The sequence below is a fragment of the Bufo gargarizans genome, chromosome 8 (assembly GCF_014858855.1).
Source record: "Bufo gargarizans isolate SCDJY-AF-19 chromosome 8, ASM1485885v1, whole genome shotgun sequence".
Lineage (NCBI taxonomy): Eukaryota > Metazoa > Chordata > Amphibia > Anura > Bufonidae > Bufo > Bufo gargarizans.
The window spans coordinates 195,486,227-195,500,442 of record NC_058087.1 but is presented as its reverse complement, the minus strand read 5'-3'; the positions used below and the strand labels follow the sequence as shown (position 1 = coordinate 195,500,442).

The following is a 14,216-nucleotide window of genomic DNA, read 5'->3' as shown; positions in this document are numbered from 1 at the left end:
TTTTTAACCGATATTTTACATGTAATTTTTTAGTTTTCTTAGAGGAAATATCAAGTAAATCCTTCACTCACAGAATCTTTATTTCTCAGGGATTTCACTAATTCTACAACTATGGGTAAAGATAATGCTAATATCGTCATAATTCTGACTAAACACCTGAAAAAGCTGTCAAAGGCCGGCTTAGAAGACTTTGTTGTGGCCCTCTGTGACCTTAAGCCTCCTAGGGGATACAACCAAATCCAGAGGGAACGTCTGGAAGGGAAAACTCCAAAGCAGATGGCCGAATTCATCATGAGAATCTACACCAACAGGTATGGACCAGCTAAAGTCCGACAAGCTCTGAAGAACAGCCATCAAAATCAGATCCGGACAGATCTGGAGAAAGAACTCAGAGAAGGTAAGAACCAGGACCATAGATATCCTCCAGTGCAAGAGAGTCCACTGGTCATAGAGGAGACGCAGAGTGGTGGACACGTGGACAACCACCCATCCATTGAAAGGTGAACAATTTTATGAGGGCCTTAAGGCCTCAAGTCAAGATGAAAGGAGCACAAGATGTAGAAATGAATGCTAAAACTGAACAAGAAATACAGTCGCCCTCACTGTTCATCTGCATGATCCTGTCTGGAGAAATCCTACAGAGAACTCCATGATTTTCATGGCCTATCTCAGGGCTCATAAACCTTTGGCACTCCAGCTGTTCTGAGACTACAACTCCCAGAATCCTCCTTTCCCTTCTATGGAAGTTAAAATAACAGCCAAGAAAGTGTGCATACTGGAAGTTGTAGTGTCACAGCAGCTAAAGTGCTGAAGGATGCTAATCCCTGGTCTATCCTCAAGATAGGTCATTAGTATGTGATAGGTGGGGTTCCGACTCCCAGCAGCTTCATCAATCAGCTGTATGAAGAGGTTGTGGTGCTCTGTGAGCCTCCTGTCTCTTCCTAGGTCACATGACATCATGGACATAGGTCACATGACATTCAAGTGATTGGCCCTGTGATACAATAGCCCAAGAGGAGTGTCTTTTCTGCTGCAGCTCAGGGGGCATGTCCATTCTCCTGCAGCTCTCTCCTGTCCCGGCTGTGTCATGGTCTGGTATCGTGGCCCATGACACTTTTGCCGTGCATGCTTGTTGCTGGTGGCAACATGTTGTTTTTGCATGTTTTGACACTTCCCCTTTAAGTTGTGTGTCCCTTCCCATCCTGGTGTGTTTGCTAGGTGTGGTGGGTGTGACCTCAGGCCTCCTTATATGTTGGGGTGGTGGAACCTGAGGTCAGTTTGATTATGCTTGTCAGTCTGTGTAGGAGCTTTGCTCCCTGGCTGTATGTATAAGTCTGTGTGAGCCACCCTTATTTGTTATATTGTTTCCCTTTCTCTGTCTGTGTGTCCCCTCTGTTCTGTTTTCCCTCTCCCACCTGGTGTATTTTGTTATGGTGTGGACCTTGTTTGGAGGTTGTGTTGTGGTGTCCTTCCTCCGAAAGGAGGTTGCTTTCCCGGAGGGGTTTAAGCAAACATCTAGACAGTGCATTTCCGGTCCATCTCGTCGGCGGCAGGTAAGTTCTGGTAACCTAGGTTGTCAGTTGCCTTTTGTTACTTACCTGTCGTTCGGCTGTAAACCCTGTCTAGTCGGTGGCCCCCTGGGCTTCTGGAGACACCATGCATCCGTTGTGTAGGATGAATGGGTGGTCTCTCCCCTGTCTTCAGGCTTAGGGCATAGCAGGGATACTTAGGGTTCTAGGTTGGTGAGCATGAGCCCCCTTACCTTCTTAGGCGGCTCATGAATTAGGAGTTTAGGGAGATCATCAGGGTCGCATTAGGAGGTGACCTGCTCCCTGTTCCCTGCTATCCTGTGTAGCAGTGACTATTCCCCCACTCCCCGCCGTGACATCTCCCTATCACAGCTCAGGTGGCAGTTGAAGGATGAAACTGAGCATGTGCAGCCATCTCAGTGAGCAGGACAAAAAAATAAGAAAAAGAACAACCCATGGGTGGCACTGTACAGATCCATCTTATTTTATAAGTTGGTGGCTATACAAAAAACTTTATATTTCCTGCAAAAAGTATTGAGAGCCAGGTGCTGGTTTGAAAGCTACAATATTTTTTGTGAGACAACCCATTTAAGGAGGATTTACACTGCCCGGCGAACGCTCGTTCCCGACAAAATGCACGGTAAATGTTCTGCCGATCACCTGATGAACCAGCTCGATCATCGGGTGATCCTGTTGCTCGTGCAGACACCACCAATCATGGCTTCTGGGCAGCAGATCATATGATCTAAAAAGCGATCTGCCGACCAGAAACAATGCTTCTGTACAGGGGACGAGCGATCACAATAGCCATCCCTCATCCTCCTACTGTGAAGGATATCACGGCACATCTCCTCCCCTGAGCGAGGAATGCTTTCTTCCCGACAATCGCCTCTACAGTGCAGCGTGTAAACCCGCCTTCATTTTAAAAAGTTCCATCAGATTTTTCTTCTGCTGGACGATGGCCACCACCCAGCTACGGTGAGGATGACAATGTTATTCATGAGGCGTGTCAATCAGGTCCCTCTTATGTCTGTGCAGAGTCTAAAACCACAAAGTCTACCGTGAAAGTGGAGACCTCAGGTGGAGCTGCAAACCGTAAACGAGTGAAAGAGGAGCAAAGAGGGAACGATGTAAAACCGAAGAGAAGACGAGGACAAAAAACTGGTAAGAGTAGCTATGTAGAGCATGGGAGGGGGGGTACTGGACTGGACTGCTTTTTTTGAGTAATGTTCACATTAAGGACATTTTATTTTGATTAGAATTTTAAAAAGTTGATCAGATTCTCTTCTGCTGGAAGATGAGAAGCAGCCAGCTTCCATGAGGATGACAATGTTATTCATGAGGCGTGTCAATCAGGTCCCTCTTATGTCTGTGCAGAGTCTAAAACCACAAAGCCTACTGTGAAAGTGGAGACCTCAGGTGGAGCTGCAAACCGTAAACGAGTGAAAGAGGAGCAAAGAGGGGACGATGTAAAACCGAAGAGAAGACGAGGACAAAAAACTGGTAAGAAAAGCTATGTAGAGCATTGGGGGGGGGGGGGTACTGGACTGGACTGCTTGTTTTGGAGTAATGTTCACATTATGGACATTTTATTTCATTAGAATTTTAAAAAGTTGATCAGATTCTCTTCTGCTGGAAGATGAGAAGCAGCCAGCTTCCATGAGGATGACAATGTTATTCATGAGGCGTGTCAATCAGGTCCCTCTTATGTCTGTGCAGAGTCTAAAACCACAAAGCCTACTGTGAAAGTGGAGACCTCAGGTGGAGCTGCAAACCGTAAACGAGTGAAAGAGGAGCAAAGAGGGGACGATGTAAAACCGAAGAGAAGACAAGGACAAAAAAATTGTAAGTACAGCTATGTAGAGCATTGGGGGGGGGGGGGGGTACTGGACTGGACTGCTTGTTTTGAGTAATGTTCACATTATGGACATTTTATTTCATTAGAATTTTAAAAAGTTCATCAGATTCTCTTCTGCTGGAAGATGAGAAGCAGCCAGCTTCTATGAGGATGACAATGTTATTCATGAGGCGTGTCAATCAGGTCCCTCTTATGTCTGTGCAGAGTCTAAAACCACAAAGTCTACGGTGAAAGTGGAGACCTCAGGTGGAGCTGCAAACCGTAAACGAGTGAAAGAGGAGCAAAGAGGGAACGATGTAAAACCGAAGAGAAGACGAGGACAAAAAACTGGTAAGAAAAGCTATGTAGAGCATTGGGGTGGGGTACTGGACTGGACTGCTTGTTTTTGAGTAATGTTCACATTATGGACATTTTATTTCATTTGAATTTTAAAAAGTTGATCAGATTCTCTTCTGCTGGAAGATGAGAAGCAGCCAGCTTCCATGAGGATGACAATAGTATTCATGGGGCGTGTCAATCAGGTCCCTCTTATGTCTGTGCAGAGTCTAAACCCACATGGATGCCAGCTGTAAAAGTGAAGACCTCCGGTGGAGCTGAGGACTGGAAATTAGCGAGAGAGGAGAAAAGCAGAAAAGTAAAACTGAAAGTAACACAACAACGAGGGATAAGAGAATCGACTTAGGATGAAACAACCGAGGTCGATTTGCATAAAACTTTGTTTCAATACTGTACGAAGCTGGGATGTCTCGCGAGACTTCGCATAATAACTTCAGAAATTGCTCTCATTCCGTACAGTATTGAAACAAAGCTTTATGCTAATCAACTTCGGATGCTTCGAAGTCGATTCGCTCATCCCTAACAACCATCAACAAGCAGTAAATTAACCTTTGTGAATATCATCACAATTTCTGAAGTTTTGTTGCATTATTTTTATTTAATGGTTTTTGACCAGAGATAGGAACGTAGATGGAAAGAGACATGACTGGTGTAACGGTCACGTACACACACACACACACACACACAGGGGGGAGGATAGTGACCACTGCGCTCCACCCTCACCCCGGGCCCTGCCTACTTGCCTCACTAGTCCTGATGACAGGGGACAACTGGACGGCAGTCCCTAACTTAGGATACGTGCGGGAAGGACAGACAAGACAAATAACGGATAGTGAACGGACCGGGTCAAAACCAAGAGGACAACACAGTACAGAGGGATAAGCAAAGAATGGTCAGGAGAAGCCAGGGTCATAAATACCAGGAGAGTCAAGAAGTACCAAAGGAGTCCGCAAATAATTATCAGGTGGAAGCCGAGGTCAAAATACCAGGAGGGATGTGCAGTACAGGAGCAGGCAAAGGATCGTCAGGGAACAGGATCGGGTAAGTACACAGGTATCCAACAAATGCCAGGAACCTAAATTAACAGGCAACCTGTGGCCATCAGGCTGCCTGTATTTATAGTGATCAGCTCGGCGCTCAAGGCAGACCTAGGAGCAGGGAGCCTCCCAGCTAGCAAAGCCGCCCTGGGAACGAGGTCAAACACAGAGCCTCGCAGGTCTGCGGCTGATGGGAGACCGAGTGCACCTTTGGAACCCTATTACAGTACCCCACCCCCCCTTTTACGAGGGGCCACCGGACCCAAGACTTCAGGCGATGGCCTTTCAGGGTGTTCTAAATGAAATTTTCAAACAAGTCTAGGAGCATGAACCTCCCTGGCAGGTACCCAAGATCTCTCTTCAGGTCCATACCCCTTCCAGTGAATCAGGTACTGCAAGGAATTATGCACTTTCCTGACATCCACTATTTTAGACACCACATACTCAACAGCATCATTAACAAGAACCGGCAGAGGCGAGGCTTTCGATGGTACTACCGGTTCAAAATATTTTTTAAGTAGAGATTTATGGGATACATTATGAATGTGGAATGACTCGGGCAGCTCCAACCTAAATGATACCGGGTTAATCACCTCTGTGATCTTATATGGTCCAATAAAACGAGGAGCAAACTTTTTAGAATCTACCTTAAGAGAGAAATTCTTGGAGGACAACCATACCTTATCCCCAACCTGAAGATTCACACCCCTTGAACGTCTCCTATCGGCCTTGAGTTTCTGAGAACTTTGAGCCTTTTCTAAGTTTGATTGAACCCGGGCCCAATCTGTGCACAGTTCAGAGGAGAGCCTATCCGCCTCAGGGTTAGAGGAGGAGACGGATGACCCAGAATGAAAACGGGGATGGAAACCATGGTTACAAAAGAAAGGTGAAACCCCAGCAAAAGAATTGACACGGTTATTCAAAGCAAATTCAGCCAATGGAAGAAATTTAACTCATAATTGCTGGTCATCAGCAACATACAACCTCATGAATGGTTCCACAGACTGATTAAGGCGTTCAGTCTGCCCATTACTCTCAGGGTGGTAGGCAGAGGAAAAAGACAATGAAATTTGTCATTTTTGACAGAAGGCCCTCCAGAATTTGGACACAAACTGCACACCCCTGTCAGAAACAATATTTTCCGCGATACCATGCAATCAAACAATTTCTTTCACAAAAATAGATGCCAGGGTTTTGGCATTTGGGAGTTTAGACAGGGGAATGAAATGGACCATCTTGCTAAACTTATGGACCACTACCCAAACCACAGTCTTACCCTCCGCCGGCGTTAGGTCAGTTATAAAGTCCATCAAGATATGGGACCAGGGTCTACTGGGAATGGGTAGGGGTCGTAGGTTATCAGCAGGGCGACTCCTAGGTGTCTTGGACCTGGCACAAACCTCACAGGCTGACACGTAGGACTTGACATCCCTAGTTAGAGTGGGCCACCAATAAGATCTAGAAACCAGATCCTTAGTGCCCTCAACACCCGGATGTCCACAAAAGGCAGAATCGTGACACTCACCCAACAGCTGGAGACGAAACTGTACGGAAACAAACAACTTATCTGTTGGGGTGGATACCGGTGCCAGATGTTGCTCAGACCTAATACGAGCCGAGATATCCTGGGTTAGAGCTGCTATGAACATTTTTGCTGGTAGGATGGATTCAGGTGGTACCTCAGTAGGTTGAAAAGCATGGAAGCTCCGAGATAATGCGTCCGCCTTCACATTTTTACTTCCCGGCCTGAACGTAATGGAAAAATCAAAACAAGTAAAAAACAGAGCCCATCTGGCTTGACGGGGATTCAACTTCTTAGCAGACTCGAGAAACATACGGTTTTTATGGCCAGTGACAACAGTTACATAATGCCTTGCCCCCTCCAGAAAATGCCTCCACTCCTCAAATGCCCATTTAATGGCCAGCAGCTCCCTATTCCCTATGTCGTAGTTTCTCTCCGTGGGAGAGAATTTCCTGGAGAAGAAGGCACACGGTCTTAGTTAGCAGGACCTTGTGAAAGGACTGCTCCTGCGCCGTCCTCGGACGCATCCACCTCCACAATAAAAGGTCTCTCCTGATCAGGCTGGATCAGAATGGGAGCGCTACTGAATGCCTTTTTTAATTTTTCAAATCAAGAAATGGCCTCAGTAGACCAATTCTCCAAATCCGCCCCTTTCTTAGTAAGGTCGGTCAACGGTTTAGCAATTACATAAAAAATTCATAATAAATTTACGATAGTAATTGGCGAAACCTAAGAACCGTTGTAAGGCCTTTAAGGATGAAGGTCTTACCCATTCCTTAATTGCTAGTACCTTACCAGGCTCTATCTTGAAGGCGTGAGGAGTCAGGACATGCCCTAGAAACAGAATCTCCTGTACACCAAAGACACATTTCTCTTGCTTAGCGGATAGCTGATTCTGCCTCAACACCTCTAATACTTGTTTAACATGAGACACATGGGATTCAAAGTCAGGAGAGAATATCAAAATGTCGTCAAGATAGACAACAACAAACTTATCTAAGAACTCCCTAAGAATGTCATTCATAAAGTTTTGGAACACAGCTGGGGCATTGCTGAGGCATCACCTGATATTCAAAGTGTCCTGCCGGAGTATTGAACGCCGTCTTTCATTCGTCTCCCTCCTTGATTCGGATTAGTTTGTATGCCCCTTTCAGGTCAATCTTGGAAAACCAGGTTGCCCCCAGAACCTGGTTAAATAAATCCGGAATCAATGGGAGGGAGTATCTATTGTACCACCTCAACCGGTAGGTTCTCCAGGACTAAAAGGGAACATCTCTCTGAGGTACATGAGCTCACCGTACCACCAATAAGAGGAGTAGCATCAATAGCCATGACATGGATAGGAGTTGGTAAAGCAAACATTGGAATACCCAATCTTACAGCGTACTCAGAGTCAATAAAGCTGGCCGCTGAGCCAGAATCAATAAAGCCCTTACCAGGCCATTTATCTACTCCCAGAGAAATCGTAATGGGTACCAAAAGCTTACATTTAGAAAAATCTGGGTGTACCTGGTCTTTGACAGAGAGGACCTTCTTAGGACACTGGTTGATCCAATGGTCAGGATCTCCACAGTAAAAGCATTCTCCACGTCTGGGGCGAAGATTCCCTCGGGTCATGCCAACCTGCATGGGTTCCTCGGTGGAGACCTCAGCGTTGTCTCTGGGATAGGCTTCTGGCTGGACCACCATCTGGGAAGAGAACTGTCATTCCTGTCGTCTCTCTCTAACCCGTCGGTCAAGTCGGACAACAAAGGTCATCATCTCCTCTAAGGTCTATGGAAGTTGATAACTGACCAGAAGATCCTTTAAATTATCAGACAGACGTGACCTGAACTGACTCTTCAGGGTTGGTTCGTTCCATCCTGAGGGGACACACCACCTTCTGAATTGGGTGCAATAATCCTCCGCAGGTAGATTGCCCTGAACCAGTGCCTTTGGAGCCGTCTCGGCTACCAGAGCCCTGTCTGGTTCATCATAAAAGGGTACCCAGGGCCTGAAAGAACCCCTCCACAGAAGCTAAACAACTGGCGCCAGCAGGTAAAGAGAATGTCACCCTGTAGTTGGGATATGATAATGCCCAGGCGTTGACTCTCGGGGCCAGAGGACACGGGGCGCAAACAGAAGTAGAGTCTGCAACTCTCCTTAAAAGAGAGAAACTTCTTCCGGTCTCCAGAAAAGGGTTCTGGGAGCTTAATCTGGGGCTCAAAATGCGGACTGGAGGCTTGAGGAGTGGAAGAACCTTTCCCTAACTCAAAAGAACAGAGTTTTTCCCCTAGATCCTGCACCATCTGCGTCAGATTAGAGACATGGTCAGTCAGTGACACCAGAGGATTCATTATACAGTGGTTATTGGGCCTGTTAATCTGTAACAGTCACGTACACACACACACAGGGGGGAGGATAGTGACAACTGCGCTCCACCCTCACCCCTGGCCCTGCCTACTTGCCTCATCAGTCCTGATGACAGGGGACAACTGGACGGCAGTCCCTAACTTAGGATACGTGCAGGAAGGACAGACAAGACAAATAACGGATAGTGAACGGACCAGGTCAAAACCAAGAGGACAACGCAGTACAGAGGGATAAGCAAAGAATGGTCAGGAGAAGCTGGGGTCATAAATACCAGGAGAGTCGAGAAGTACCAAAGGAGTCCGCAAAGAGTAGTCAGGTGGAAGGCGAGGTCAAAATACCAGGAGGGATGCGCAGTACAGGAGGCGCAGGCAAAGGATCGTCAGGGAACAGGATCAGGTAAGTATATAGGTATCCAACAACTGCCAGGAACCTAAATTAACAGGCAACCTGTGGCCAGCAGGCTGCCTGTATTTATAGTGGGGAGTGAGGGTCATGTGACGTGGCCAGCGTCACATGACCGACAGACCGACTAGTCGAGCACCGAGTGATCAGCTCGGCGCTCAAGGCAGACCTAGGAGCAGGGAGCCACCCAGCTAGCAAAGCCGCCCTGGGAACGAGGCCAAACACAGATCCTCGCTCCCGAAGCTAAGCAGCAGGTCTGTGGCTGATGGGAGACCAAGTGCGCCTTCAGCGTCCCGTTACAACAGGACAATCCATCAGACACAGACCTGGGAGGACACAGCATCAGAGCCCAGACCGCTCCTAAAGCGCATGTCTGGTTGTGATCAGATGCTACATAGTCAGCGTCCTTGAGACAACCACCCAAAATGACAGTGGAAAATGGGCTCTTGGGGGTGTTTCTCTCAAGTAAGATGCCAAAATACACAGAAGATGGTAACATTCAAAATCCATTGTGAAAAAAATGTAGTCTAGATGGGGGTGGTCTTTGTTTGGCGGGAGAGCTCTACCACTGAGTAAATGTCTGAATAAATCAAATTTCCCACAAAACTCATGATTGGTGCACTCATCTCTATACGCAGCTCCCAAAAAAACTTTAAAAAAACCTTAGATGTAAATAAATAAGAAATTTCATAATGAGAAAAAAAGTTGCCGGCCTTTTGTAATGATGTTTTCTGCCTTCATTTACTGCAGATGAGGAGCATTTTGTGAATCAAAATCGAACCAACCTGATAAAGCTGATCACGGACGTGGAGCCGGTTCTGGATGATCTGATGGAGAAAGAGTTACTGACACAGGAGCAATACGATGTCATTGGGAAAAAAGAGACTAGCCAGGCCAAAATGCGAGAACTCTACAGATACGTCAGGTCCTGGCAGAACTTGAAAGTAAAGAACACGCTACTTGAGATTTTGAAGAAGCATAACCCCGTTGTCATTAAGAATCTCCTAGGCAAATCAAAAGCAAAGAAGAAGTAGACGCCTGAATGCAGGAGACCCGCGATTACGCTTTCAGGTACCTCGCGGGCCGTTTACATGAGCAGATGATCAGACCGGTGACTGGAGTGAATGCTCGTTTCTGATAATGGACACAGAAAATACTCATTTTTCTGCTGCTGATAAACCATGAACCTGTATGGGAAGGAACGATCGTAGTAACGATCATTCATCACTACACAGCAGCGATCATTGCTCCAAGTAACTGCAGCTAACGAGTGGCCAATGGTCGGGAATAAACTGTTTGTTCCTGATCGTTGCCCCGTGTATCTGCTCATGTAGATGGAATTTGTTTTCGCAATATTTCGCAAATTTTTCGCTTAGTATTTGCAATAAATTCGCAAAGTCTAGAATTCGTGATCTCCAGTCATTATTTTCGCGATTGTGCAAATCAGCAATTAATGATGCACATGTTTATGCGCAATACGTGCAACTTCACATTTTATCAGGTCTGAGTAGATATTACTGATTGGTGCACTAAGTATTGTTGTGACATCACAGCGCTATGTCTGTAGGTTGTATGTATGGACAGCAGAGAAACAGTAATCCCTATCACACTACCTAACACCCTGCACTGGAACCATCAGCTCAGCTATATCAGGATATAACCTGCACTGACTATCTGTATTATATATATATATCAGCTCCACTATATCAGGATATAACCTGCACTGACTATCTGTATTATATATATATCAGCTCCACTATATCAGGATATAACCTGCACTGACTATCTGTATTATATATATATATCAGCTCCACTATATCAGGATATAACCTGCACTGACTATCTGTATTATATATATATATCAGCTCCACTATATCAGGATATAACCTGCACTGACTATCTGTATTATATATATATATGAGCTAACTAACTATCTAATGTAATAGGATAAGGGCTCTTTCACACCTGCGTTCTTTTCTTCCGGCATACAGTTCCGTCGTCGGGGCTCTATGTCGGGAGAATCCTGATCAGTTTTATCCTAATGCATTCTAAATGGAGGGAAATCCGTTCAGGATGCATCAGGATGTCTTCAGTTCCGGACCGGAAAGTTTTTTGGCCGGAGAAAATACCGCAGCATGCTGCGCTTTTTGCTCCAGCCAAAAATCCTGCAGACTTGCCGCAAGGCCGGATCCGGAATTAATGCCCATTGAAAGGCATTGATCCGGATCCGGCCTTAAGCTAAACGTCATTTCGGCGCATTGCCAGATCCGACGTTTAGCTTTTTCTCAATGGTTACCATGGCTGCCGGGACGCTAAAGTCCTGGCAGCCATGTTAAAGTGTAGCGGGGAGCGGGGGAGCAGCATACTTACCGTCCGCGCGGCTCCCGGGGCGCTCCAGAGTGACGTCAGGGCGCCCCAAGCGCATGGATCACGTGATCGCATGGCACGTCATCTATGCGCATGGGGCACTCTGACGTCATTCTGGAGCGCCCCGGGAGCCGCACGGACTGTAAGTATACCGCTCCCCGCTACTACTATGGCAACCAGGACTTTAATAGCGTCCTGGCTGCCATAGTAACACTGAACGCATTTTGAAGACGGATCCGTCTTCAAATGCTTTCAGTTCACTTGCGTTTTTCCGGATCCGGCGTGTAATTCCGGCAAGTGGAGTACACGCCGGATCCGGACAACGCAAGTGTGAAAGAGCCCTAAGGAATAGGATCCAGACGAAAGCACAGAGCTCAGCAATGTCACTGCTCTCTCTCAGAACTGCAAAAAAACTTTAGACAATGGCTGCTGGGGAGGGTCTTATATAGTAAGGGGGAGGGGCAGCTTTCCTATTGGTTGCTAGGGATGTTGCTAAGCTTTGACAAAGACATTGCAGCCTTCTCATTGGACCACAAGCAAGAAAGGAGGTTACTGATATAAAAAAAAATCTAGAATATTCGCGATTACGAATATATAGCACTATGTTCTACATCTTTATGAATTCTCAAAGTGCCGATATTCGCGATAAAAATTTGTGAATAGAATATTTGCGATCAACAGTAATCTGCATCTTATACAGTTTGTAGATTTTCTAGATCAGGGATGCTCAACCTGTGGCTCTCCAGCTGTTGTAAAACTACAGCTCCCACCATGCTCTGCTGTAGGCTGATAGCTGTAGGCTGTCCGGGCATGCTGGGAGTTGTAGTTTTGCAACAGCTGGAGGGCCACAGGTTGGGCCCTGTTCTAGAAGTAGTGAAGTCCAGTAGTTACTATCCTCACCGCTATAGACTACATCTAGAGTCTAAGGGGGTCAGTTATAAAGACCGGCACTTTAAATGCCAGTCCTGATATCCCCTATAGCTGCAGGTGGATCGGCAAACTTATGAAGCAGCGCCGGCCTCTACGTAACTTCCGCACATCTACCGCCACTTCTAAATGTGGCTTCTGAGCTGTCTTACATTTAGACCATTTTCTACGTCTAAACCAGGTGTAGAAAATGATGAATGAGACAGCCCGTCCCCTTCCCCGCTAGGCCCACTTTTTTAGACCTGGCGTGAGCGAGGAATAAGTCACAGATTCTGCGCACCATGGCGTGCAACAGAATCTGCACCAGATATACGCCACAAAAGTGGTGTATATCTGGTCATAAATGAACCCCTAAATCTTTAAAACTGCTTACCTCCATGAACTGCTGCCCCCTTCCCATTACTATGATATACCAGCCGCTACTTCTGGCACCCGATCTACTAATCAGTCATTGGTTTGCCAAGGGGGCGTCCACCTTCAGTCAGTTCATAAGTGGGAATGTTCTTCACCTCGGACTTCATCAGATGATCTCTGACCACAGCATCTGCGCAGTCCGGAAGGGGAAGTCGCGCACTTCTGCTATGGTAACAGTGTTCCCCGGCTGAGATCGGGGAACCTGTTACATTGATCTAATAGGCTGAAGCCTCAATCAGGCTTCAGTGTCTATTAGATGACTATACAAATACAGGCCACTAGGTGGCAGCATTGCATTGGTATAGTGCAAATGAAGTGTTTAATGGTGTCTATATAGACATCAAAGAACACAATAGGCAATCTAATGATTGCCAGTTATTGTCACCCAAGGTGACTTAAAAAAAGTAAAAACAAAAAGTTTATGCAAAAAAAGTTCAAATTACCCCACTTTCCTTAAAATAAAAATACATAAACAATAAAAAATAAACATGGGCACCGCCGCGTGCGAAAATGCCCATACTATTAAAATATAACAATATTAATGGCATAACGGGGAAAAAAAAAAAAACAGCCAATTTGCCATTTTTTGTCACTTCAACTACCCAATCATTTTTTTATACAAAATGATCTAAAAGTCGCACACACTTCATATTGGTATCACTGAAAAGAACAGATTGTCTCGCAAAAAATGAGCCCTCATAAGGCTATGTGAATGGAAAAATAAAAAAGTTAGGACTATGGGAAGGCGGGGACTGAAAAACGAAAACGCAAAAATTAAAAATCCCAGGGTCCTTAAGGGGTTAAAATCAGGCAAATTCCGAGTTCCTATTTGGAATCAGCGCTCGTTTTAGTATAAATCACAGGTTTTTTTCTCAGTAGCAAAATGATTGTTGCGCGGCGTAATCTACAAGGGATGGGAGAAGGAAACAGGAGATGATCCCAATAATCCGTGTCTACGCTCAGTACATGGATGTGACGTCATCACCAGCTTTTACTGGGAGCTGGGAAGTGATAATTACCACCAGCCTCGAAACAACAAGGACACATCTATGGTTTGTTTCATGGACACCTATTTTTACGGACTGTACTGAAAGTTTTGGACAGTCGGTAACCTGGATCCGCAGATGCTCCTTCATATAACCCGGTCTCTACCCAGGAGCATTGGTGAAATAAAAACCTCACAGAAGTCTGTTTGTATATTTTTTCACATGGATCTCGGTTCCTGCTCCTCTGCCGCCATCTTGTGGCCACAATAACACATTACAAGCACAGACACCTCCATATAAGATCATGTCACTTGGTGCTGGAATTAGAATAGTGGGCAATGGGCCAGGCCTGACCTCGCTGCCATGTCTGGGAAACGTGCCATATCCTCTCAGCACATGGTGACGGGTTGTCAGGTGCAGTGTCATCCAGGGAACACCATGCTAGTCACTGCAGATGTGGAGCTGGGGTGCCTTATTGTAAGGACA

General features: G+C 46.0%; 1 protein-coding gene across 9 annotated transcripts in view; it reads left to right on the top strand.

Moving 5' to 3' along the window:
• Nucleotides 1-10,389, top strand: part of LOC122944600 — a 565,582-nt gene extending 555,193 nt beyond the window's left edge. For 5 of the 9 annotated variants that reach the window (XM_044303042.1, XM_044303044.1, XM_044303039.1 and 2 more), the window contains exons 2-5: nucleotides 90-397; nucleotides 2,568-2,693; nucleotides 2,907-3,032; nucleotides 9,787-10,389. In XM_044303042.1, coding sequence (XP_044158977.1) covers nucleotides 112-397; nucleotides 2,568-2,693; nucleotides 2,907-3,032; nucleotides 9,787-10,070 — 822 coding nt within the window. In that variant the 5' untranslated portion in view covers nucleotides 90-111 and the 3' untranslated portion in view covers nucleotides 10,071-10,389. Of the gene's footprint in view, nucleotides 1-89; nucleotides 398-2,567; nucleotides 2,694-2,906; nucleotides 3,033-3,248; nucleotides 3,375-3,591; nucleotides 3,718-3,929; nucleotides 4,106-9,786 lie in introns of those variants that run through there. The other 4 variants (XR_006391034.1, XR_006391035.1, XM_044303046.1 and 1 more) reach the window with 4 other exon arrangements.
• The last annotated feature ends 3,827 nt before the right edge of the window (nucleotides 10,390-14,216 follow it).